We start from the raw sequence: 27,075 nt of genomic DNA on the forward strand, positions 1-27,075 counted from the left end.
ACAATACCTTTGTTTCAATTTTATCTTTAGTATACACTTGCATTGTGTTCTTTGAGCAAGCTACTTTATCTACTTGAAATTCAGTTTTATTACTTGAAAAACAGGAATGTTGGCCAGGTGTGGTGGCTCGTGCCTGTAATAGCAACACTTTGGGAGGCTGGGGTAGGCAGATTGCTTGGCCCAGAAGTTCAAGACCAGCCTGGGCAACATGGCAAAACTCTGTCACTGCAAAAAATACAAAAAAATTAGCCAGCCGTGGTGGCACATGACTATAGTCCCAGCTACCCAGGAGGCTGAAGTGGGAGGATCACCTGAACCTGAGAAGTTAAGACTACAGTGAGCCATGATCGTACCACTGCACTCCAGCCTGGGCGACAGAGTGAGACCCTGTCTGAAAAAACAAAAAGAAGAAGAAAAGAAAAGAAAGAAAACAGGCCGAGCGTGGTAGCTCATGGCTGTAATCCCAGCACTTTGGGAGGCTGAGGAAGGCGGATCACCAGGTCAAGAGATCGAGACCATCCTGGCCAACATGGTGAAACTCCGTCTCTACTAAAAATATAAAAATTAGCCAGGTGTGGTAGCATGCACCAACTAAATGGGAGGCTGAGGCAGGAGAATCGCTTGAACCCAGGAGGCAGAGGTTGCATTGAGCTGAGATTGCACCATTGCATTCCCGCCTAGCAACAGAGTGAGACTCTATCTCAAAGACAAAAAAAAAGAAAGAAAGAAAGAAAAGAAAACTAAGAATTTTAATGATACCCACCTTATTAGAGTTATTGGTTAAGACCAGTTGATAATTTCAAAGCACTATACAAGCTTTAGGGATTTTTAGCACCACACCACTTATTCAGAATTAATTTTATTTACAATACAGTATATCTGAGAGTTGAGAAATAAGTTTAAAAAGTCTGTGAACAATTAAAAAATAGATATTATATATTATCTTGTGAAAATCCATACATTTCATTAGTAGACCCTCAATCAGATGCAGAATCAATTTTTATTCTGGTTTTACCAGCTTTGATATCTATAAAACTGGATCATAGATCAGTTAGACATGATAGAGTCTAAAGTTCAAGCTAGACTTGATAGAGTACAAAGCAAGAAACAACTTTTTTCTTCCTCACCATTGCCCTTTAAAAGGACTGTGTTGACGTTCCTATTTATTTTATTGGATAATATCTTGGTCATGTCACATAGCTTTTTTTCACTCACTTTCAGATATTAATAGTTTTATGTTTAGGTACCGAAAAGTCTAGTCTAAACTAAATAGAAACTGCAGTCTCTTGTTTAATCTAAAAATTTTCCCCTTACCCTGGTTTGGCTCTGGTTTGGCTCTAGAACCTGTTGAAGCTCAGGAGACATGTTTGCTTCTTCTTTACTCTGCTGCTCCCTCCTCTTCTAATCACTAGGCAGCTTTACAGTGGGGTTATATAAGGGACAGGAAAGGTCTTACTCAACTGGTGCAGTGGTCATTTGGCTTTGATGTTTCTTGGGTGTGGTAGATGCCCAATGATGGCTCCTAGTTGACTGCTTTAGTCTTTGCTTTTTAGGGCCTTCCCTCACTGGGGACTTTCCGTGGTGCCTTTTATTGATTCAGGAGGTATTACTTTAGCTGGCTGCTTATGACTCCCCTTTAGCTACTTCTGGTGGTGTGTACCCCCAAAGACTCTCAGGTGGGGTTATCTGACCTCTCCAAGAGAGCCTTTTCAAGACAACCAGCCTACCTGCCTTTCATGGAATCTCCTTCACCCTGGAGGAACATGCAATCTTGTGGAAGTAGAATTTGCTTGTACTTTAATTCTCTTTACTCACTCTAGCCTTTCACCTTTACACTTTCCAGGCAAATATCAGGCTCTGGTCTTTTTGTTCTCTAAATTCCAAGACATCCATATCCAGTTGTTCTCTCTAAACTGTCTCACTTGACTTTGAGGAGGAGAACTAAATAAAAATCTAGGAAATAAGATATGGTGGTAAATTTATTTTCTGCTCACAAAAAGGAAAATAATCTAATGGATTAAGAATTCAAATTAACAGTCTTCCTCCCCTGCAAGTTCAAACACTGAGTGTACATACAGCTTAATAAAAAATGAATTGTAGTCATGCTGATTTGGGATTGGCATACTTTATTTGGTCACTGGCTGAATCTACATGTAAATTTCAGGATCCTAATTTGTCATTCTCATTGAATTATTTTCCAAGTTAGGTTATGTTAGTCTAAGTATATACCTTTAAATGTCCAGTTTTATATTTGCCTCATGTGATTGGTCATTAGAGCAGGTTAGTTTGCATTAGGAATTTTATCCTCAGTGTATCTGCAGCTGCACCTTTTGTTTTCTTTGGTTATGACCAAAGAATGAGGTAAATTGGCCTCATTAACAGGAGAACCCTATGACTTAAAAGAAAAATATATTATCTCACAGTTCTGGAGGCCAGAAGTCTGAAATCATGGTGTCAAGGGTTCATTCTTTCTGGAGGCTCTAAGGAAGATTCCATTTCATGCCTCTCTCCTAGCTTCTGGTGGTTGTCAGCGATTTTTAGCCTCCCTTGGCTTGTAGCAGATCATTCCAATCTCTGCCTCCATCTTCACATGGCCCATGATATTTAGTCATTATCCAGAATATAAAGTTTAATCTATAAGCATGAGTTAAAAATTATAAATGTGCAATTTTAGATTGTTAAAGTTTTAGAAAAGCAAAGGCACGAAAATAGTAATATGAAATAAGAAAAAGCAAACTATTTCTTAAAGTATTTGACTCAGAAAATTTTCTCCTTTCTGTAGCTGTTGGAAAAATTAGAGGAAAGCCTCTTCCATTACTCTTATTTTTTGAGGCCCTCTTTATCACAAGTCATGCTTTTCGATGTCCTGTTGATGCAGCTCTAACCCTGGAAGGAATCAAATGTGGATTATCGGAAAAACGGTTAGATTTAGTTATCAATTGGGTTACACAGCAAAGGTAAGCAAAATTAAGCTTTTAACTTAATTTTGACATTTGGTTAATAAAGTTGTTTGTTCTAAAAATATTAATAGTTTTATCAATATGTTACTTGAACATTTACTTCAGGTCCCTATGCAATTAATCAGAAAGTGTTTAGTGGTCGGGCATGGTGGCCTATGCCGCTAATCCCAACACTTTGGGAGGATGGCTTGAGGTCAGGAGTTCAAGACCAGCTTGGCCAACATGGTGAAACCCTGTCTCTACTGAAAATACAAAAATTAGCCAGGCATGGTGGCCAGGTGCAGCAGCTCATGCCTGCAACCCCAGCATTTTGGGAGTCCAAGGTGGGCAGATGACTTGAGGTCAGGAGTTCAAGACCAACCTGGCCAACATGATGAAACCCCATCTCTACTAAAAATACAAAAATTAGCCAGGTATGGTGGCACACGGCTGTAGTCCTAGCTACTCGGGAAGCTGAGGTAGGAGAATCATGTGAATCAGGGAGGCAGAGGTTTCAGTGAGACGAGATCGCGCCACTGCACTCCAGCCTGGGTGACAAAGCGAGACTCAGTCTAAAATATATATATATATATGCATTTAGTTTCCTGTAGAAATCTAATTTTCTTAGCAAATACACAACTACATTCCAAATAACTTTATTTTCATATTGACTATTATCGGGGTGATAGAAATTGACAAGAGTTATCAATAGACATAGGCAAAGGAGAGGAGATCCTTTAAAGTAACATTTGCGGGAAGATGGCTCCCATCTAGAGCAGAGAACAGAACAGCATCATTTCAACCAAATGTTTGGCTTTTCTGGTCTATGAACTTTCCTCACTAGTTACACAGCTGCAAAGGGTGAAAATCCTATCAGGTCATTAAGAAATGAATCCTAGGTTTTCCTGTGAGCTTTTTTTCTCCTCGTGGATACTTCTGGCTATAAGTAGAACAATCGCTATGCCTGCTGGCTTTTCTTTTCTTTTTTTTTTTTTTTGAGACGGAGTCTCGCGCTGTGTCACCCAGGCTGGAGTGCAGTGGCGCGATCTCGGCTCACTGCAAGCTCCGCCTCCCAGGTTCACGCCATTCTCCTGCCTCAGCCTCCGAGTAGCTGGGACTACAGGCGCCCGCCACCACGCCCGGCTAGTTTTTTGTATTTTTTTAGTAGAGACGGGGTTTCACCATGTTAGCCAGGATGGTCTTGATCTCCTGACCTCGTGATCCACCCGCCTCGGCCTCCCAAAGTGCTGGGATTACAGGCTTGAGCCACCGCGCCCGGCCGCCTGCTGGCTTTTCATAATTATGAGCAAACCATAAAGCAATTGTAGGAATGATTGTAAGTACACACTGACACTGGGGATATACATATTCATATACATATCTATCACAATTATAAGCTTGGGAGCAAGTAAAGACCTTTCATAGAACATTCCTGTGTGAATACCTTGGGGTAGGGCAGAGTCAGTCTTCAATTTTCACACAAAGAAGAACCACATCTTGGCTGGTTGCAGCAGCCCAGGTCTGTAATCCCAGCACTTTGGGAAGCCAAGGCGGACGGATCACCTGAGGTTGGGAGGTGGAGACCAGCCTGACCAACATGGAGAAACCTTGTCTCTACTAAAAATACAAAGTTAACTGGATGTGGTGACGCCTGCCCGTAATCCCAGCTACTTGGGAGGCTGAGGCAGGAGAATCGTTTGAACTCAGAGGTTGTGGTGAGCCGAGATTGTACCATTGCACTTCAGACTGGGCAGCAAGAGCGAAATTCCATCTCAAAAAAAAAAAAAAAAAAGAAAAGAAGAAGAAGAACCCATCTTAGGGCCTGAGAGCCTATTCCCATGCACCTAAAATTACCATGTTTGGCAAAATTATACACTTTATTCAGACATTGACTTTTTATTTAGAAATGTTTTGAATTTGTTAAGCCTTGAACAAAACAAGAAAATCAGTTTTGTTAGCTTATAAAGAAAATTTGAAGGCTGGTCATGGTGGCTCATGCCTGTAATCTCAACACTTTGGGAGGCCAGGGCAGGAGGATTGCTTGAGCTTAGGGGTTCAAGATTAACCTGGGCAACATAGGAGACCTCATCTCTATAAAAAAAATAAAATAAAACAAAATAACCCAGACGTGGTGGCACATGCCTGTAGTCCCAGCTACTTAGGAGGCTGAGGTGGGAAAATCACTTGAACCTGGGAGATCAAGGCTTCAGTGAACTTGAGCATGCCACCGCACTCCAGCCTGGGCAACAGAATTAGATATTGTCTCAAAAAACAAACAACAACAACAAAAGTATACACTAGGGAAAATGAGAAAATTATTAAACGAATTATGTTAAATTTATTTTGAAAGTCTATCAGTAGTTTCTAGTACCACTTATAGGTCATGTACTGTGTTAGAGTGGTCATTTAAAATTGCTGTTATAATAAATCAGATTTTTATATAGTCTTCAGCCCCTCCCTCATTGATTTCTCACAAAAAACACTGGAATGTTTTTCCCAGTGTAAGAATAAAATAAGTGTGGAATGTTAAGTATTACCTACACAACAGAGCCAGTTGCCACAGAGTAAAAGCTTGCATTGCTTTTGACATACTTTCTAATTTCCTGTTCTGGTAATAGCACTAATGTCAGAGAAGGAAACCATTAATTAAAATGAAACTTTATAGAATGTGTGAATGACATCTTTATCAGATGAATAAAAGTATATATATTAACATTGTCATCTCAACAAAAAAATTGACAAACTACGTAACTCATTATAATAAGTGTAATCTCTTTTTTAGTACTGTTAAAATTGACATTACAATTTGAAAACAAATACTTCCAAACTAAAAAGAAAAAGTTAATCTCATCCCAAAATACCCCACAGACACACCCAGAGTAATATTCAACCAAATATTTGGGCACCCTCTGGCCCAGTCAAGTTGACGCATAAAATTAACCATCCCAGGAAATGTGTGCTTCCCATGTCTGCAACTTTAGTGTTTGTGAGTCAGGAAGTTTTGACTGACTTGATTATCATAAACAGGTAGGACTGTTGCTATATAATGGAGCAGAAAGGAATATTTTTGGCACTCAGGTCCCCTATTTCCTTGAAGAGAACTTAAGACTTAGATTAGGGTGCAGATCATTTACTAATAAACTACTCCTCAGGAAAATTTTTAAGGGGAGTGAAATAGGATAGGACTTAGAAAAGAGCCAAGCAGGATGTGAACTCAGTTCAAGTCTGGTATTAGCCATTATCACAGGGAGAGGGTTATAGAGCATAGACATTACACAGAGTTCTTTCCTTTTATTAAGAGGCTGGCCTTTTGTAACCCCTATCAGTCAGTCCCTGGGGGTTGAGTGTAGACTACTGGGGGTTGTGGATAGGCATAATTTTCTAGGTGAGGAGGCTACAGACACCTGAGGACAATTCTTCAGAGAAGGGGGCAACTGTGAGCTCTTAGTAGTCAGCTGGAGAAGGGGCACCAGTTCAGTAAATGGGACCTGGATGAGGCACCAGAACAGTGTCTACCATAACAACGAAACAACTTACGAAGATCTGTCAGAGAATAGATAGCAGCTGCTTGTACTGTGTCTTTGTGAAGATGGGCTGGGCTGTGCATATTGGAAGGCAGAGTAGGGAAAGGCCTCCCTGTCATCTGTCTAGTAGTTATAGCCTGCTGCTGGCAGCATAAGGGCTGTGCTTACTTGGCTCTGAATGCATAGGGATGTAGAACACATACTAGGGAATAATGAAGAGCTCTCATCTTTAAGAAGGGTATCATAAAGAGATAAATGGACATTAGTAAGCAAGCACTTCCTAAATAAAGTCATGACTTAGAAATGTCCCAAACATAAAAATGGTAGGTTTGCATACTACTACCTACTACCACTCATTTCAAATCCACCATTTCCCCTCTACAACTTGATAAAGCTATGTTGATGGCACTATTTACCAGTGCAAAGTGTTTCTCCCACCCATTCTTATTATGACCTTCATTTACTGTCCACATAATAGTTAACTTTTTTTTTTTTTTTTGAGATGGAATTTCACTTTTGTTGTCCAGGCTGGAGCATAGTGGTGCAATCTCGGCTCACCGCAACCTCTGATTCTCGGCTTCAAGCGATTCTCCTGTATTAGCCTCCTGATTAGCTGGAATTACAGGCATGCGCCACTATGCCTGGCTAATTTTTTGTATTTTTACTAGCAACGGGGTTTCTCCATGTTGGTCAGGCTGGTCTCAAACTCCCGACCTCAGGTGATCCACCCGCCTCGGCCTCCCAAAGTGCTGGGGATTACAGGCGTGACCCACAGTGACTGGCCTGTTAATTTTGCTTTAGGAGATTTCTTCTTCATATGTATGCCCTTCTTTTCTCTCTTTGCGCCCTTCTCTCTTTCTCTGCCTGATCATGTTTCTACACCCTCCACAAAAAGTACTTATCAGGGAGCACTGGAAATGGTTTGGACTTGATGACATCATCAGAAAGTGTATGTTCTTTACCAAAACCTGTTTTAAAAAGTTCTAGTGCAAAGACACTTCAGATAAGACTAAGTTTCTTACACATAGTGATGGTTCTTGACCCATTCTACCTCTTAGTTGTAAGAATTTAAATTCTTTAATAACTATGCAGTTCTGTGACTACATGCATTGAGGAAATGCCACTAGTTTTTTTTTTTTTTTTTTTTTTTTTTTGAGACAGAGTCTCGCTCTGTTGCCCAGTCTGGACTGCAGTGGCCGGATCTCAGCTCACTGCAAGCTCCGCCTCCCGGGTTTACGCCATTCTCCTGCCTCAGCCTCCCGAGTAGCTGGGACTACAGGCGCCTGCCACCTCGCCCGGCTAGATTTTTGTATTTTTTAGTAGAGACGGGGTTTCACCGTGTTAGCCAGGATGGTCTCGATCTCCTGACCTCGTGATCCGCCCGTCTCGGCCTCCCAAAGTGCTGGGATTACAGGCTTGAGCCACCGCGCCCGGCCGGAAATGCCACTAGTTTTAAGGATCCTGAGATAATATAACAGGGAATATTAAAGGCAATTCACATTCTTCATACTTAGTCTCTGTTTCCTGGCTTCTGCCTCTGATTATCTGGCCTCTATCACATAGCTACCTTAAAAAGCCTTCCAGTTCATTCCCAGAAGCTCAGCATAGAGCTAGCCCTTTAGCAGCCTGCCTAATGGGCTAATCATGGCTCTCTTAGTCATTCTTACCTGTGAAAAGTCTAATCACTTGGTCTACAAAGTCTAAATGTTAAGGAACCATCCTTTACTGGTATTACTTCTCTTAATTGCAGACATTGCTCCCAGAAGATAAATATCCTCTGAAATTTTAACTTTGCAAACTCAATCCTAGAAAGTAACAGTAAATAAATTTTATGCATGGATTTAGAGATTGTATATTACCTTTATTTTTACATTAAAATTTTTTTTATTTTTTTTTAAATTTTTTATTTTTTTTTATTTTTATTTTATTTTATTTTTTTTTTTTTTTTGAGACGGAGTCTCGCTCTGCCGCCCAGGCTGGAGTGCAGTGGCCGGATCTCAGCTCACTGCAAGCTCCGCCTCCCGGGTTCACGCCATTCTCCTGCCTCAGCCTCCGGAGTAGCTGGGACTACAGGCGCCCGCCACCGCGCCCGGCTAGTTTTTTGTATTTTTTAGTAGAGACGGGGTTTCACTGTGTTAGCCAGGATGGTCTCCATCTCCTGACCTCGTGATCCGCCCGTCTCGGCCTCCCAAAGTGCTGGGATTACAGGCTTGAGCCACCGCGCCCGGCCGACATTAAAAATTTTTAAACCAAATTTATAATCCAATATGTCTTAGATTACTGTGGGGTTAAGCATATTTTATTTTATTTATTAGCTGTTCATATTCTCCAGAGCTAGCCTGGTCTCAGATCCACTTTCAGAAGTCCCAGAAACAGTCCTCTTTGAGTTAGGAGTAAGGGTGAGAAAACCCAACAAGGGGACTTTAGGAAAACAGAAAGAGGGTATGATGAGGTGATTGGAGGGAAAAAGGGGGAGGGAACTTCCCTGGCCCCCTTCCCAGCCCTGGCCTTCTCTGAGGTGGTGACCCTTAAAAAAAATGGCATTAGTAAGATAAATAAATACTAAAATACTGGCGTTATGATTTTGCTACAGTATTTCAGTCACTACATAGACTGAAATAATTAACTTGTTCAGCCTCAGGAATTGTCGCAACTGTAGCTACTAAAACCTTTATTTTGGTATTAAAGTGTGGAAATCAGAGAACTGCTTAATTAAATAATTGATTTGTACTCAAGCTGCCTTTTGATTTAGACTCCCCCCTCTGCTGCCCACCCCAATAAACACAGAAGGCTTTATTTACTGAATTTTCAGTAAAGAGACATCGTGTAGGGGGTTCAGGATTTCATTTTAATGTTACCAGCATTTTTAGATGTATACAGACACCAATATCATACGATTGCCGTTATTTTGTAGCTATTAATTAAAAATATAAAGTATAATTTTCATACCATTAGTAATTAGAAGTGATATCTTTAATCATGCACAGATGTTCTTTTGGCTATGCTTATAGTTTCTAGGGAATTTACTCTGATAGTACAACAGATGATTAACTTCAGTTGTGTATAAAGGTGGTACACTAAAATAGGACAAGTGAAATCTATTCTGTTGACCCATTTCAAAAGAACTGCTTCTTCGGTCTTTCCTAATAGGCACAATTATGTCCATTTTCCCCTCTTGCCTCTTATAAATCTATAACAAATTTAAAAAATAACAGTGCTGTCACACTTTCTGTTTTACTTTTGGTAAAAATGCTTGCAATATCTACCTCTATGAGCTGAAATTGCTGTCACTATCTATAACCAATATTTAATAAGCTTTTATATTCCATAGGGTTTAGAATCTCGATAACTGCTTGAGAATATTAAGACCCCCAATTATGAGAGCATTTTTGTTTACCTCGTAATTTTTAGACCTATCAGTCTTTTTAGGAGAGTTTTAATCTTGTTTGTGGTTTTTTTTGAAACTTGAGCTTTTGAGGAGCCAAAATGTCTTCCTCCAAGGGAATACACACTGATTTTTTGTTGTTGTTGTTGTTAAATCTCAGATATGTTTAATTTCTCCTACATAATCAATGGCCTATTAAATTGTAACTTGGAATTCTTGCAGGCAGTAGAAAATCCAGTTCTACTGTGCTGAATTTTCAAATATTTCAGCCTCAGCCACTCATCAGGAATTTTCTAACGTATGTCTTATTGATCTGCTTGTTCTAGACTGACATTTTCTGAGGAGGCTGGGGATGTGATTTGTGATTATGGGGAGCAGGATACTTATAACAAGGCCAAGTGCCTGGCTTTAGCTCAGATTATCTACAGTGAATGTGGCCTGCACAAGAAAGCTATTCTTTGCTTGTGTAAACAGGGTCAGACTCATAGGGTCATGGAGTACATACAGCAGTTCAAGGACTTTACTACCGGTAAGTTAAAATGTCTGCCATTTGTATACATTTGAATTCTGGACTTTAATTGTAAAATTACCCATGATAGCAGGCACTACTTTAAACTTACGTTATAAAATCAATTTTATATATACCAGTAAGTGGGAAATTTGTTTTGTAATTTTTCATGAACACAGGTAAGCTGGAGCTGATTGGCTTTCATGCTAGATGTTCAAAAATATTATGTATTTCCTCAAAATAAAAACATTTAATAAACCAGATAGTCCTGGAAATATACAGTTTTAAAGATAAATTTATACAGAGTAGAATACTACATATGTGATTTTTAAAAATAACTTATTTGTAATATTTTATTTTATTTTTTATTTATTTATTTTTTGAGACAGAGTCTCACTCTGTTGCCAGGCTGGAGTGCAGTGGCGTAATCTTGGCTCACTGCATGCTCCATCTACTGGGTTCACGCCATTCTCCTGCCTCAGCCTCCCAAGTAGCTGGGACTACAGGCACCCGCCACCACACCTGGCTAATATTTTGTATTTTTAGTAGAGATGGGGTTTCATTGTGTTAGCCAGGATGTTCTCTATCTCCTGACCTCGTGATCTGCCCACCTTGGCCTCCCAAAGTGCTGGGATTACAGGCGTGAGCCACCGCGCCCAGCCTGTGATATATTTGAAGTGTAATATAAGCATTAGAAATGAAGAATTTCTAATTTAGTTCAAAATTTTAAAACACAATTGAGCAGTAATCTGAGATTACAATTGAGCAGTCATCTAAGAGAACTGTGGACCTTAGGGTGACCCTAGCTGGATGAGTAGATCTCTTACTCTGGATCTAGTTTGGCAATAACTCTGAGTACAGGCATTGCTGACATCTCCCCATCTCCCAGGCCACTGCCCGTCCTGATTTGCAGGCTGTGTATCCCAGTTCTAAGAAGATGCAAAATGGAACCAAACATAGCTGTTTTAGGTCACATTCTTCCAGGAAAAAGGAGTTTTAGTGGTTGTTGAATCTGGTCATTTTCAAGCAATTAATTGACTTTTTCTTAGAATCTATATTTTTTTTAAGTTACAAATTTCTTCGTTAATAGCAGCATGCCCTATACTATTATTGTAATAATAGCTAGGCTTTTTTCCATGGATTATCTCACTTAATCCTTATTTTGACTCTATGAGGTAGATTTTGTTATTGTCCCATTTTATAGATGAAAAAAATAGTATGTTTCCATACAGAGGCTAAGGCACAGCTAGAGGTAAGTGATTTGGTTGTGTAGTGACAGGACAGAATCTGGCATAGTAGGTATTAGTTAATATTCCATTACCTAAGTATACAGTTTCAGTTTCTGTGTTGTTAACTATTATTTTTCCATAGGTAAGAATTATATTAGTTAATGTTTAGACATGGGATATAGATTTTAATTACTTTTAGAATTTAAAAATTTTAGGGATAGGATCTGTAGTCCCAGCCACTCAGGAGGCTGAGATGGGAAGATCGCTTGAACCCAGACATTCTAGGCTGCAGTGAGCTGTGATTGTGGCACTGCATTCCTGCCTAGGCAAGAGTGAGACCTTATCCCATAATAATAATAATAATTTTTTAAAAAGAAAATGGATTTTGAAATGTAGTAAGCGAAAGGGATATGAGGAATTCAAGACCAGCCTGGGGCAACATAGTGGGACCCTGTCTCTATATATTAAATACATTTTAAAAACCCAAGGCTTTCAGAGTTAAATTATGTTTATGGTAGTTCTTGAAAGGCTCTCAAAGTTATTCTGAAAATTACCTCTATTGTGGCCCCAAAATAATATTTTTACTTAAAAAAATTTAGGAAGTTAATACAAAGTTTACAAATTTGAGACTATAGAGTGGGGCACGGGCCGGGCGCGGTGGCTCAAGCCTGTAATCCCAGCACTTTGGGAGGCCGAGACGGGCGAATCACGAGGTCAGGAGATCGAGACCATCCTGGTTAATACGGTGAAACCCCGTCTCTACTGAAAAGTACAAAAAACTAGCCGGGTGCGGTGGCGGGCGCCTGTAGTCCCAGCTACTTGGGAGGCTGAGGCAGGAGAATGGCGTGAACCCGGGAGGCGGAGCTTGCAGTGAGCTGAGATCTGGCCACTGCACTCCGGCCTGGGCGACAGAGCGAGACTCCGTCTCAAAAAAAAAAAAAAAAAAAAATAGAGTGGGGCACGGTGGTGCATGCCTGTAGTCTCAGCTATTGGGAAGGCTGAGGCGGGAGACTGCTTGAGCCCAGGAGTTTGAGGATATAGTACACAACCATTATGCCTATGATGAGTGATGCACTCCAGCCTGGGCAGCACAGTGAGACTTTGTTTTGAAAAAATTTAAGAATACAATTCATAATTGTAGCTTTAGATTACCTCAGTGGTTAACTAGTAGATTAACCCATATGGAATTGGTTTTTTTTTTTTTTTTGTGGTCAAATATAGGCAACTTCATATGGCTCCACCTCTAGCTACTTGAAATAGCTAATGGCTTCTTAAAGTTTTCATTTTTGAATTTCTAAATACTTGATAGTTTTAGGAAAAAAATTACTGAATTGCATTTTCTGTGCAAGGCACAGAAAGACATTATACTCACCAGAATTTGGTCCAAATATGAGCAACAAGATATAGACAAACAAACTGTAGTATTAGATGGAACCTTCGAAATTATCTCCACTTCGGCCGGGCACGGTGGCTCACGTCTGTAATCCCAGCACTTCAGGAAGCCGAGGCGGGCAGATCACAAGTCAGGAGATCGAGACCATCCTGGCTAACATGGTGAAACCCCGTCTCTACTAAAAATACAAAATATTAGCCAGGCATGGTGGCGGGCACCTGTAGTCCCGGCTACTTGGGAGGCTGAGACAGGAGAATGGCGTGAATCCGGGAGGCGGAGTTCGCAGTGAGCCAAGATCACACCACTGCACTCCAGCCTGGGCGACAGTGAGACTGTCTCAAAAAAAAAAAAAAAAAAGAAATTATATCCAATTCTAGCGCTTTTCAGATGTGAAAACTGAGTTCCAAAAGAGTAAGTGACTGATGGAGCTATGATTAGAATTCAGGTTTCCTGATAGCCAATCTATATTTTTATTATACCACATTTCTTTTCGTTATAATTATTTGATTGTATTTTGGAGACTCTTATGGGTAGTTTTCCTTTGTTTTTTGCTATGCTGAGCATGATTTTTTTTAGGGGGGGGCTAGGGGATAGTACTGTTGAGTTTAGGTTGGAGTGGGTCATTGAGGGCTTTGAAAGGATTAGAAAAACTGTTGATTGGCAGGTATAGACATTAGCTAGTCCTAGTTTCTAGTTGATTTATCATGTTAGGATGTTGAGATAAAGTTCTTTCATTTTTGCCTTCAGATGACCTGTTGCAGCTATTAATGTCATGTCCCCAAATTGAATTAATTCAGTGTCTCACTAAAGAGTTGAATGAGAAACAAACATCTTTATCTTTTGGTCTTGCCATACTTCATCTGTTCTCTGTAGATAAGAAAAAAATTGGCATTAAGCTACTTCAAGAAATAAATAAAGGTGGGATAGGTAAGTAGAGTAAAATGTTGTGGAAGAAATAGTAGTGGGTTATTTAGGGAGAGTTTCAAGATGATTATGCATGAGTTAACTCAAATTTCCCTAAGAGTTCCTTCTTAGCAAGAGTTAACTTTAGGAGTTTATAAATATAAAGATTGCCATGTAAATAATAATCCGTTGGCAATAGGATATGTTTCTTGAGAGAATTAAAATGAAGAGATAATCTTTATGAAGCCTGAGGGAGATGTTACAATAATTGTAATCACTAACACTAAAAACTTTATATATATTGACATGTGTATATTTAGCTATCTTTTATATGTATTTTAAATGTTATGTAGATATAAACTATATGTTTTAATTCCTAAACCAAATGTCTGTGTGTTCACATATGATATTCACTCTGAACCTAACTCTGCTGTGGATTAGAGAATAACTGATTAGGCTGGGTGTGGTGGCTCACCCCTGTAATCCCAGCACTTTGGGAGGCTGAGGTGGGTGGATCGCTTGAGCTCAGGAGTTCAAGACCAGCCTGGGTGACATGGCAAAACCCTGTCTCTATGAAAAAAATACAAAAACTAGCCAGGTGTGGTGGCATGCACCTGTAGTCCCAGCTACTCAAGAGGCAGAGGTGGAAGGATCGCCTGAGCCCAGGGAGCTCAAGGCTACAGTGAACCGTGATTGTGCCACTGTACTCCCTGCCTCAAAAAAAAAAAAGAGAGAGAGAGAATAATTAAAACTCACTTTTATTTTCTTTTCATTAATTTAATATAGGAAGTTGAGCAGACAACTTGATTTTAAATTACTTGAAAACATATTTTGGAAGATAACTATATTTTGAAATTATCATTACAAATATCAACTAAAATATTTTTGTAGAAAAATGATAATTATGGTAGAAATAAAATTATAGTGATGACAGTGTTCTAAAAAGTGATCCTCTTTTATGAAGTACCATAAGTAATGCAGGTAATAGATAAGAAATGAGTTCCATAAACTGATAGATCACTAAGATATTTTTAAAAGTAAATAATATTAAATTTCTTTAACAAAATGATTTTATTTCCTTAAGAAAAATATTTGTTATAGAAGCCCCATCATTAAGAGGTCTCCATCTAGAGACAGGATGAAGAGTTTGTCAAAGAGTTTCTTAAGTCCTTGGGTTAGCAGCACTAAGGCATTTATATAAGTGTTTGAAATCATGAAAACTTCACCTATAGGTCCACAGTTATTTGATAGTTTCTAGTGGTGCCTTATAGACTCTTTGAATAAGAATGAGCCCACATTCATCACTTTCTGAGCTCCTGCCTTATAGCCTTCAACATCTGCTACCATAACAAGAAGGCAATGAGTGGAGACGTGCAATGTGAGAAGTGGTAAAGGGTTGAATTGAGACATCAAGAGGTTAATGATAAGGGAGGAGGAGAAGGAACTAACATGAATACTTACCATGAGCTAGACTGAGCACTGCATGTTATATCATTAGTCTTAGGGGAATCAGGTAGAGTTTAACAGTAACTGAGTTGAGATTATATCCTTTTCTATTTTTGAAAAATCACTAAAGTATGGATTATCAAATAAGTGCCATACTGTAATATTGTATTTTTTTCCCCACAGATGCAGTAGAAAGTCTTATGATAAATGATTCATTTTGCTCCACAGAAAGGTGGCAAGAAGTGGCAAATATATGTTCACAGAATGGCTTTGACAAATTATCTAATGACATCATGTCTATTCTTCGATCTCAGGCTGCAGTTACAGAAATTTCTGAAGAGGATGACGCAGTTAACCTAATGGAACATGTGTTTTGGTAGTTCTATGTCTTAACCAGCTGAGGGAGCTTGTACAACACTTTATGTATGCTGGTTGGGCAAACTGATTTTAACATAACTAACTTATAAATAAATTTAGAGTAAGCTCTCAGAAATAAATCACACTTTTGTTATGATGACATTTGGATTTGTCTTTGAAATATTTATACCATTGCTTCCTTTTTCCCATATGGTCATTTCTTATATTGAATCTTGATAAAATCCAAGATTATAACTTTGTGCGAAACAGTGTAGGCATTTTTATCTAAGGACATAAGCTAATGTCCAGATATATTACTTTCTGATGATGTAATATGATAGCAAGAACTAAAGAAGGTGCAGGTAGTATCCTGTATATTAGACTGTCTTCCCAAATGTGAAATGCTACAAGCCTGACTTGACAAGAAAAGCAGGATATCATTTCAAGGTTGGACTTGCTGGCAAAAACCTGGAGTACAGTAATTTTGTATTGCTGATTTAAAGATGTGCCCCATGCTTTGATATATATAAATATGGCAAAGCTTAAGCTTCTAGTATAAAAGCTGGGAATCTTGGCATATTATTACTTAAAGAGAGGACCAGTCGAATTTTGCATAGAAGTAGACCTGTGATACCTATAGGTATGGAAAATATGTCATAAGAAGTGGTTTTGGATGATTTCAAGTATCTGAATAAGTATTTGATTGAAAATTCTGAAAGTTCTGTGCCGTGGACTGTTGTAATATTTAAAATATTTAATGATTAGTATGGCATGGGCACAAATCGAACAGAACAGATACCTGATTAATCAGAACAGCCTTTAGCCCTTATGCCACACCAGAGCATACTAGCTAAATGTTAGCCTGGACCATGGAACATGGTTAAAATGAGCTGCTGGCTGGGCGGGGTAGCTCATGTCTGTAATGCCAGCACTTTGGGAGGTTGACGCAGGAGGATCACTTGAGCCCAGGAGTTTGAGACCAGCTAGGTAACACACTGAGATCCCGTCTCTGTTATTAAAAAAAGAAAAAAAATTTTCAAGTAAAAAATGAAAATGAGCTGCTATTAGAATAAGAGCAAAGAGCATAACTTTTCCCCTCCTAAACTTAAATTGCATATGTATTTTTATGTTATAGTGGAAAGAAGATGAACAGGGAGTCAGACAGCTTCATATTAAAATTCTGGTCCTACCTCTTACTCATTTATAAAATATGGGCAGTCCTCCCTTAGGCTTGTTGTGAGGATTAGTGATAATATATGTGTAGTGTAAGTGTATAACATGATAGAGGAACTTAGTAAAAGATAGCTATAATTCCTTTGTAATAGGCCCCAGAAACACACATTTCTCTACTTAGTTTGTACTTACTAAATCCCATATGTCTATTCATTTGTATTTATATGTTTATCCTTCTTTAAAGTATTTGATATATTGGTACAACTTACTGCTGATATTATCTGTCCACACTCGTATTAGGGTTGCCTGGCTTATTTTATAAATTCAGAAGCATTCAAGCTGAGTTTTTAATTTTTCCATTTGGTGCTAAACAGAGTACTGGATAATTATAATTCAGCTTTCTAAAACATAGCATTTTTAAAGTAATACATGTGCATAGTTTAAAAAGCAATTTATTACTAAAAGACTTATCAAAATAATATTTTGATTTTTGGCCTTCATGCTAGCTGTTGAAAAGAGCAGATAAAGGATGGAAAAAAGGAATGGAAAGGGAGAAGTATTTCAGCAGCACTGGTTCTTTGTGTACCAATGACTTAAAACCTTTTTTTTTTTTTTTCTTTGAGACCTATATGATTGATAGAAAGCTATTATGTGTCCGTTGACAGAGCTTAGAAAAAACATGTCTCCATGAAAGCCGGGAGGATGAAGTAAGTATATAAATCTAGAGAAAGCTTAAACAGCCGTTGTTGTTCTTCATTTCTAATTTTGCCTTGTTTTTCCTTTGCTCATTATTACTCCTTCTCAGCTAGCATTGCCGTTGGCAGCTTTCCCAAGGAAAGTGAAAGTTGTTAAGTGAATATAAATTAAAATGCCTGGTGATGGAAAATGGAGTTGGGAGGAAGAGCAAGATTATAAAGTTAAATGAGAAAGGAGAAAGAATTGAGTTGTGAGCTACAGAGGGCTTTGAAGCTGTCAGAGCCTCCGTGTAAGCTACACTGAAGGAGGTATCATCTGGGCCTCAGCACAGAAACCTGCATTCTAGACCAGCCCCACCACTGTCTAGCTACGTGTCCTTTTCCTCATGCTTAAGATAAATTTATTTTGAGTAGATAACTCCTCTTGTCATTTCCACCTCTAAAATTCAGTAATTCTGAAAAGGTACAAATTATTTCCCAATGCTTCTTGACCTTCAGCCTAAATTTGAAATACTACAATTCAAAATCAGCATCAACAACATCTACTGAATACCTATTTTGCATACAATTTCTGCTAGCAAGATTTCAACTTCAATGGAAACACACAGCATATTTTAAAAGTTACTACTAATAATTCCTTAGCATTATCTAATAGTCCATATTCAAATTTCACCAGTTGCTTAAAAATGCCTTTTAACATTTGAATTGTTCCAATGAAGATTTAACCAACGTTCGTGTGTTCCATTAGGTCTTGCTGTCTTGAGCGTGTCTTCTCTCTTTTTTTCTTCTTGCCATTGATTGCTTTACATAGCAGTTGCATAGCAAGAGCCATGATGAAGTAAGTTTCTCTGATTTCACATTAGGTTTTCTTTCTACCACACCATTGAGGAAAGGAAGGTATTTTTTCCAAGATTTAATTGTAACTAGTTACATTTTTGTTTATTGTAGTCATGCATGTATCAGAATGAATTTCTATTAAATTCATTCATTTGGAAAGGTTTAGAGACGTTCTGAAACAGAAATCTAATCTAATGAAAAAAATTTTCTTAATATTTAGAACTTTTCCTAAATCCTGAATTAACTAAGAAATGAACCATTAAATTAATCACTTTTTTAACTTTTTTTTTTTTTTTTTTTTTGAGACGGAGTCTCGCTCTGTCACCCAGGCTGGAGTGCAGTGGCCGGATCTCAGCTCACTGCAAGCTCCGCCTCCCGGGTTCACGCCATTCTCCAGCCTCAGCCTCCCGAGTAGCTGGGACTACAGGCGCCCGCCGCCTCGCCTGGCTAGTTTTTTGTATTTCTTAATAGAGACGGGGTTTCACCGTGTTAGCCAGGATGGTCTCGATCTCCTGACCTCGTGATCCGCCCGTCTCGGCCTCCCAAAGTGCTGGGATTACAGGCTTGAGCCACCGCGCCCGGCCCACTTTTTTAACTTTAAAAGATGAAAAACTGATACTTTTTAGGTGCCTGGAATTCTGTTGGATTCCTAAAGCATATGTTAAGTCAAAAATCATAGCAGAGGCCTTATTTTTTTTTTTTAACTTTGTGCATTTCATAGAAAGCTCGTACGTTTCTTCCATTCTTTCTCAGAAAAAAACAGCATTTAACAAATGTTCGGTGTAGCACTACTGAAAATATAAAACTGTCAATTTGCTAGTAGTTATAATGTGTTGTGTTCTTGAATAAAAATATATTGGATACATAAAAAAGACACTATTTTTTATATAATTTTTTTCATTTTTTTAAATTGATAATTATCTACAGGTACCCTCCCTACCTAGAGGATCTGTGTCTACCTATAGAGGTCTGGCACTACTGTAAATGATTGAAATGTATCACAGTCAGGGAAAGGAGGATCTGAGGACTTTTTGAATGGGACGATTGTGATAAATTCCACACAACTTTTATTATGCAGGACTGTGGACTCGGTGTTACCTTCTGGGAGGCTGGAAATGTAGATTTGATGTAAGCAGTCCTGATTTTTCAGAATACTGTGTGGGCCAAAGAAAACACATCAGCAGACCAGACTTGACCTGCAGGTCACTCATTTGAAACCTCTGTCCTAAACTGAGGCTAGATTTGATTTCTTGTTTCCATCAACTTTATTTTTATTTATTTATTTATTTATTGAGACAGTCTTGCTCTGTCACCCAGGCTGGAGTACAGTGACGCAATCTCAGCTCACTACAACCTCCGTCTCCTAAGTTCAAGCGATTCTCCTGCCTCAGCCTCCTGAGTAGCTGAGATTACAGGTGCCCACCACCACACCCAGATAATTTTTGTATTTTTAGTAGAAATGGGATTTCACCATGTTGGCCAGGCTGGTCTCAAACTCCTGACCTCAAGTGATCCATCTGCTTCGGCCTTCCAAAGTGCTGGGATTACAGGCGTGAGCCGCCATGCCTGGCCTCCATCAACTTTAAATGAAGCTTTTTGAGTGGATAAAGATAGTAAAGAATTACCATATTTTCTCATTTGGTGCCGGGCACGGTGGCTCATGCCTGTAATCCCAGCACTTTCGGAGGCTGAAGCAGGTGGATCACGAGATCAGGAGATCGAGACTATCCTGGCTAACATGGTGAAACCCTGTCTCTACTAAAAATACAAAAAATTAGCAGGGCATCGTGGCAGGTGCCTGTAGTCCCAGCTACTCAGGAGGCTGAGGCAGGAGAATGGCATGAACCCGGGAGGTGGAGCTTGCTGTGAGCCCAGATTGCGCCACTGTACTCCAGCCTGGGCGACAGAGCAAGCTCCGTCTCAAAAAAAAAAAAAAAAAAAAAAAAAAAATTACCTTTTTTTCTCATTTGGAAAAGCCTGCTGCAGAATACCCAATTTACTGATGTAACAGAAGCAGAAGGGAGGATAAAGGATAGAGCTACTATGTGGAAGCCAATCCAGTATGGAGGCCATTTTGGTTTCTAATGCAGAGGAACGTGTAAGATAACATAGATGCAATCTGTGTGTAGAAAGAGAAAAAGGTACAGAGTCCTTAAGTAATTTTGACTTCCCCCAACCCCACTCTAAAAAATTAATCTATAGTATTCTTCCCCTACTGTATGCCATAAGCTTGGTTAAGAAGTAGTAGTATAGTTTTAAAATAGAGGCTACAAAATTACATTTTGAAGATTTGCCTATATGGATCCTTGTCTCTATCCAGTTAGCTCTTCAGTGGAAATTCCACTGTGGCTGTGGGGGGGTTTCCATTATCATGTTGTATATAAACTGCAGCAATAATCACCACCAAGCATTTTTAGCTCTCCATTGGGTGCAAACTCTACCTTTAAACTCCCATGTGTATTAATGTGTTAGGGCCACACTGAGAAGGATCCACCTTTTCCACTCAAGGAACAGTTGTGTGGGCTAAATTCTGTTTTCTTGTTTTATTAGGTCAGATAATAAAGATACTATCATAAATAGAGTGAGCTTTAGGTGAGTTTGTGCTTAACAGGAAGGGCATGTCACCCTTCCACCACTTTGGTTGTACACAGATCAGAATGTGTAACAACACATTCCCATCCATTTTCTCCTGGAACTCTTCCTTCACCTCATACTGCTCACACATTTTGACTATGTTGTTGTTGTTGCTGTTGTTGTTTGAGGTGGAGTTTCCCTCTGTCGCTCAGGCTGGAGGGCAGTGGCGCGATCTCGGCTCACTGCAACCTCCGCCTTCCGGGTTCAAGTGATTCTCTTGCCTCAGCCTCCTGAGTAGCTGAGACTACAGGCGCCCCCCACCATGCCTGGCTAATTTTTGTATTTTTAGTAGAGATGGAGTTTCACCATGTTGTCCAGACTGGTCTCAAACTCCTGACCTCAGGTGATCTGCCCGCCTCGGCCTCCCAAAGTGCTGGGATTACAGGCATGAGTCACCATGCCCGGCCTGCTCACACATTTTGAAAATGTACATTTTGGAAGCAGCCCCCAGCAGTGGGACTGAATTGTCAAAGATTTTTGCCAAATTGCTTGAAGAGTTAGGCGTTTATGAATTAACGATCATGAGTTTTGATTGCAGGCCCTGACCAATCCAAAGAGTTTAAAAAGTCAGTTTAAAAAGTCAGCTTGAAAAGTCTTCATGCTGTTTTTGGCCAGCCTTCCTGAGGTGAGTACTTAATATTGATCAGCTTCTGAACACAACATCAAGAAACAGGTTTGTGCTGCTACTAGGATCAATAATAAGGATGGGAAAAGCATTGGCAGAGAGATTCCAGTGGCCTTCCAGATTGCAGTGCAGAGACCCTGCTTGCATCAGAGCTTTAATCTTGGCATCAGAGAATGTGACTCTCCCTGTTTTCATGAGGGTGCAGGGACAGGGAGAATAATTGCCAAGGCTATTCCTTCTATTCCTTTGCCCAGGTTGGTCCCTTAGAGATGGGGAAAACTCCTTTATGCTATTTGTGTATATAAATAGTCTCCAAGATTCCTCTACCCTCTGGGTATGCTTTTTCAGGTGTCAAATGAACATGATAATATTTTCTAAGAGATGATTTTCATGCTGACCATTTCTGTAAGGAACAAGAGGTCTTGAAGAGCTCATAACACCAGTAGCAAATACCAGAAAAAGGTGCGTTATCTTAAACCCAAGTGACACATAAATTAGATATCAATAAGATTACAGCTACTCCTATTCTGTGATTTGTAATCCATGAAAAATTGCTCACAAAATGAATATTTCCTAAATGAAATAGGACTGAAATAGTTATTTTGAAGAAATTTTCCTGGGAATGCTCTGTTAAATGAATCGCCAATTCCTAATTTATCTGCCTGATAAATGTTAGCTTTGCCTAATGCAAGGTATCCCATTGATAGGGATAATAGCAGGCACCACAAGCACTTGTTAAAATCATCTTTGCTTAAATGCTAAATAGAATATTGAAACTAGTTTTGAGGCTTCACATTAAGAAAACTATTACTGGGCTGGACGCGGTGGCTCAAGCCTGTAATCCCAGCACTTTGGGAGGCCGAGATGGGCGGATCACGAGGTCAGGAGATCGAGACCATCCTGGCTAACACCGTGAAACCTCGTCTCTACTAAAAAATACAAAAAACTAGCCGGGCGAGGTGGCGGGCGCCTGTAGTTCCAGCTACTCGGGAGGCTGAGGCAGGAGAATGGCATAAACCCGGAAGGCGGAGCTTGCAGTGAGCTGAGATCCGGCCACTGCACTCCAGCCTGGGCGACAGAGCAAGACTCCGTCTCAAAAAAAAAGAAAAAGAAAAAAAACTATTACTAATTTTGAGCATGTATAGATCATGGAGATGTAGAAAGAAAAGTTGGAGGAATGGGGTTATTCAATCTGGGAAGAAAAGAACAGTTCTGCCTTTGAGTGTCCAAAAGCCTTCACATTAAGGAGACAACCAACTCTAAGCCACATGAGCCACAGAACTAAATAATAAACAATTTTTATTTGACACAATAATTTGCTGATGGTGGAGATCGTGAAGGCTGATATTGGGTGAATAAAGAAAGTTGTAGAAGGAGCTACTCTGAAGGTCTTAAAAAATAAATGAGTTGCTCTCTTCCGTTTGATATAATTATGGTAGTTTCTGGGTTTTGGAGGAGTCCTTAAGAAAATTCTTGAGATGATCTTTTTTGAGAAGACTTGTGCAACACTCAAAATTACTTAATCCAACAACCATTTCCTGATTACCTACTAAAAGATGAATAAGACATCCTGTCTATCTCGTGGGTACTTGCAATCTAGAAGTAAAGTTGTACATAAACAATTGTAATACAACATGGTAGAGTTAAAATGGAAACATTTACAGAACAATGACCTTTCTTGGTTAGGATTTACTAGAATATGTGCCAGTTTGACTCAGTAGATGGCAGCAGAGATGCCAGCAAGACCTTCAGTGATTTGAATTGTTTCTATGGGGAAGAAGTGAGGCTGGTCCTATTGTTTCTAGTCACATTTTTCAATACAGTCATATTTTCTGGTTGGAAAGCTTGAGCAGCTCGAGGACCATTCTTGGGGGATTTGTGTTCTTAAGAAGATAGCCCTTTAAAGAAAAAAGTTACTCTATATGAAAATATGTAAACAGGCCGGGCGCGGTGGCTCAAGCCTGTAATCCCAGCACTTTGGGAGGCCGAGACGGGCGGATCACAAGGTCAGGAGATCGAGACCATCCTGGCTAACATGGTGAAACCCCGTCTCTACTAAAAATACAAAAAAACTAGCCGGGCGAGGTGGCGGGCGCCTGTAGTCCCAGCTACTCGGGAGGCTGAGGCAGGAGAATGGCGCAAACCCGGGAGGCGGAGCTTGCAGTGAGCTGAGATCCGGCCACTGCACTCCAGCCTGGGCGACACAGCGAGACTCCGTCTCAAAAAAAAAAAAAAAAAAAAAAAAAAGAAAATATGTAAACATCCAAGCACTTTTTAATATTTAGCTTTTCAGTGAAATAGGGATGAGGGTGGGGTGAGTGGGGTGAGTCCAGGCCTGGAGAGAGGGCTTTGTTTTCTAAACATAGAATTTATTTTCAAGGCACTTCAAAGGCTGTATTGTAGTAGGATCCTGCTCGTTATGCAGCAATCCTACACTGTTAGACGCTTGACCAGGCCCCTCGTGGCTTGGCTGACTTTTCTGTTTGTGCTGCTTTGGGTTGAAGCACAGGCTAGTTGAAGAGTTGTTGCTGATGCCGTAACTGTAGCTTTGAAACCTTCTGGCATGCTCAGTGTATTCTTCAGGAAACTAAGAAATGTAGACTTGAAAATAACCCAAGCCGGACAACTTGTTGCCAGATCGTGGGGAGTTTGTTCTCCCAAAATCATTGAGATGGTTTCAAAACTAACTGAAGAGAGTGCCTGGTTATTCTGCTTGCACAGTGCTCAAGCCTTGATTCAAAGTGGAGCAGTGAGATTAGTACAGAGGTGAAAGCAAGAGGCATCTCTGTATGCCTCTGAAGCAGACCCTAGCCTAGGAAGTAATTCTGAGACTTCTTTATTATTTTCTGACCAGAACTGCCAGCTCACGGATCCCCACATACCACATAGCTTTTGAAGGGAGACTGTAAGCCAAGGTTAAGTCTTCTTTCACCCCACAGTTGGGGTTTTCTTTGTTGTCTTTGTTCCTCAGCTCTGTCTCCATCAAAAACAAGATAATGAGCTTGTTGGTCAAGCGGCTTGTAATTTTCCCAGGTCAGCTGAGTGTCTAGAGAAGGAGAAACAAGGCCTGAAGATTCCTGAGTAGTTGAATACATTTAGGAGGACAGAGAATTATTTGTAAGTCAGGGTTTCTCAACCTCAGCACTATTGATAGTTTGGACGGGATAATTCTTTGTTATGTGAGGTTGTCCTGTGACCTTGTAGATACAGGACACTAGATGCCAATAATCACCCTTCCCCACCCCAGTTCCCCTGGCTATCAGAAATGGTGTGAGGCCATGCCCAGTGGTTTAGCACCACTAGTGTGAGTTTTCCTCATGAGTATAAAAACTCTACCATTCCACAGTTAAATGTCATAATTACTGGGTGGGTCTTCTGTAAAGAGGGTCAGAGATTGCAAAGGGCCTGGACCTCCATTATTTCTTTCTCCAACATAAATTACTACTTATCATTGCAGATCCAGAAGGCATCTTTTTTTTTTTTTTTTTTTTTTTTTTTTTGAGATGGAGTCTTGCTCTGTCGCCAGGCTGGAGTGCAGTGGCGCCATCTGGGTTCACCCAACCTCCGACTCCCTGGTTCAAGCGATTCTCCTGCCTCAGCCTCTTGAGTAGCTGGAATTAGGGGCACACACCACGGCGCCCTACTAATTTTTGTATTTTTAGTAGAGACAGTGTTTCACCATATTGGCCAGGATGGTCTCAATCTCCTGACCTCATGATCCACCCACCTCAGCCTCCCAAAGTGCTGGGATTAAAGGAGTGAGCTACCGCACCTGGCCCAGAAAACATCTTGAGCTTTTTTTTCTTTTTTATTTTTGAGACGGAGTCTCACTCTTTCACCCAGGCTGGAGTGCAGTGGCCGGATCTCAGCTCACTGCAAGATCCGCCTCCCGGGTTCACGCCATTCTCCTGCCTCAGACTCCCGAGTAGCTGGGACTACAGGCGCCCGCCACCAGGCCCCGCTAATTCTTTTGTATTTTTAGTAGAGACGGGGGGTTTCACCGTGTTAGCCAGGATGGTCTCAATCTCCCGACCTCGTGATCCGCCCGCCTTGGCCTCCCAAAGTGCTGGGATTACAGGCTTGAGCCACTACGCCCGGCCACATCTTGAGCTTTGTACGTGGAAACAAACAAACAAACGAAACAAAACAGGCCTTATCTCACTTTCAACTCAGAAATCTAAGTATGTCAGGGATTCTTGCTAAGACAGAAGTAACTGATGTGCTCAGATTTCTCTTGTAGGCAGAAGCATATCACCTTCAAGCATGAGCTGCCTGCCTTCCGAACTCTGCAGACCGCCTCTTCCGTTCTCTGGGGCACGTTGGCTTCTCTGTTCCTAGGTTTAACCTTTCTTCTTCCCACCTCTTGATCCCTTTATGTCTTCAGCTAGGAGCCCAGTCAGAGTCTCCAGGCTGTGGAAATGCTTGCTTGGAAGAGTGGGAACCAAAGTGCCCTCAGTGGCTTTAGAATGTGATTTGTTATTGCATCCACTTGTGCCATTTGCCACAGAGGATGATAAAGGTGGCTCTAATAGGTGAGAAATTGGCATAGCCATTAAACTGACTGACATTCAAACCAAGCTTTATTACAGAAAGCTACAGAGATGATAGGATTGAAAACATGACCTTTTGCCAGAAAGCTAGTGGGAAATAGGATCATTAACCTTGAAGAAATATTAAAGATTAACCATAAAGGATTACTGAATGGAGAACCTTATACATGTTTTCTACTTCTGCTTGAGACAACAAAAAGAAATTAACACAGGAATTTAATTGAAATTAAAACTTTAAATTATTGCAGGGAGGCATTTTTGAGAGTTAGGGTTTATGAACTTTATAGGGGTGACAGTACCGAGGGTGGGTTTGGAGCGCTCTTTAAAGGTTTTTTTTTTTTTTTTTTTTTTTTTTTTGAGACGGAGTCTCGCTGTGTCTCCCAGGCTGGAGTGCAGTGGCACGATCTCGGCTCACTGCAAGCTCCGCCTCCCGGGTTCCTGCCATTCTCCCGCCTCAGCCTCCTGAGTAGCTGAGACTACAGGCGCCCGCCACCACGCCCAGCTAGTTTTTTGTATTTTTAGTAGAGACGGGGTTTCACCGTGTTAGCCAGGATAGTCTCGATCTCCTGACCTCGTGATCCACCCGCCTCGGCCTCCCAAAGTGCTGGGATTACAGGCTTGAGCCACCGCGCCCGGCCTTTAAAGGTTTTAAGAAGTGGCTGTACCTATATCTGACTGATGGGTTGAGGAAGGGCAGGTCCTGTAAGGGAAGGGATCACCTTTTCAGTCCCCCTGCTCTGATGTTTTGATGGCCCAATACACATGTTGTGGTTGACCGTGAGGTGGCACCAAACTTAATTCTCTAAATAAGGACTTGGGCACTGTTCTTCACGGTGTGAGTTACCTGACCAGACTCAGCAGATGACAATCTTCTCTC

General features: G+C 40.3%; 1 protein-coding gene across 10 annotated transcripts in view; it reads left to right on the plus strand.

Moving 5' to 3' along the window:
* The window catches only part of CLHC1 (clathrin heavy chain linker domain containing 1), a 68,033-nt gene extending 52,187 nt beyond the window's left edge, over positions 1-15,846 (plus strand). For 9 of the 10 annotated variants that reach the window (XM_077959610.1, XM_077959613.1, XM_015112371.3 and 6 more), the window contains 4 exons: positions 2,783-2,957; positions 10,175-10,377; positions 13,726-13,905; positions 15,511-15,846. In XM_077959610.1, coding sequence (XP_077815736.1) covers positions 2,783-2,957; positions 10,175-10,377; positions 13,726-13,905; positions 15,511-15,707 — 755 coding nt within the window. In that variant the 3' untranslated portion in view covers positions 15,708-15,846. The remainder of the gene's footprint in view (positions 1-2,782; positions 2,958-10,174; positions 10,378-13,725; positions 13,906-15,510) is intronic. The other variant, XM_077959611.1, reaches the window with a different exon arrangement.
* Positions 15,847-27,075: the final 11,229 nt, after the last annotated feature.

Source organism: Macaca mulatta, chromosome 13 (assembly GCF_049350105.2).
Source record: "Macaca mulatta isolate MMU2019108-1 chromosome 13, T2T-MMU8v2.0, whole genome shotgun sequence".
NCBI lineage: Eukaryota > Metazoa > Chordata > Mammalia > Primates > Cercopithecidae > Macaca > Macaca mulatta.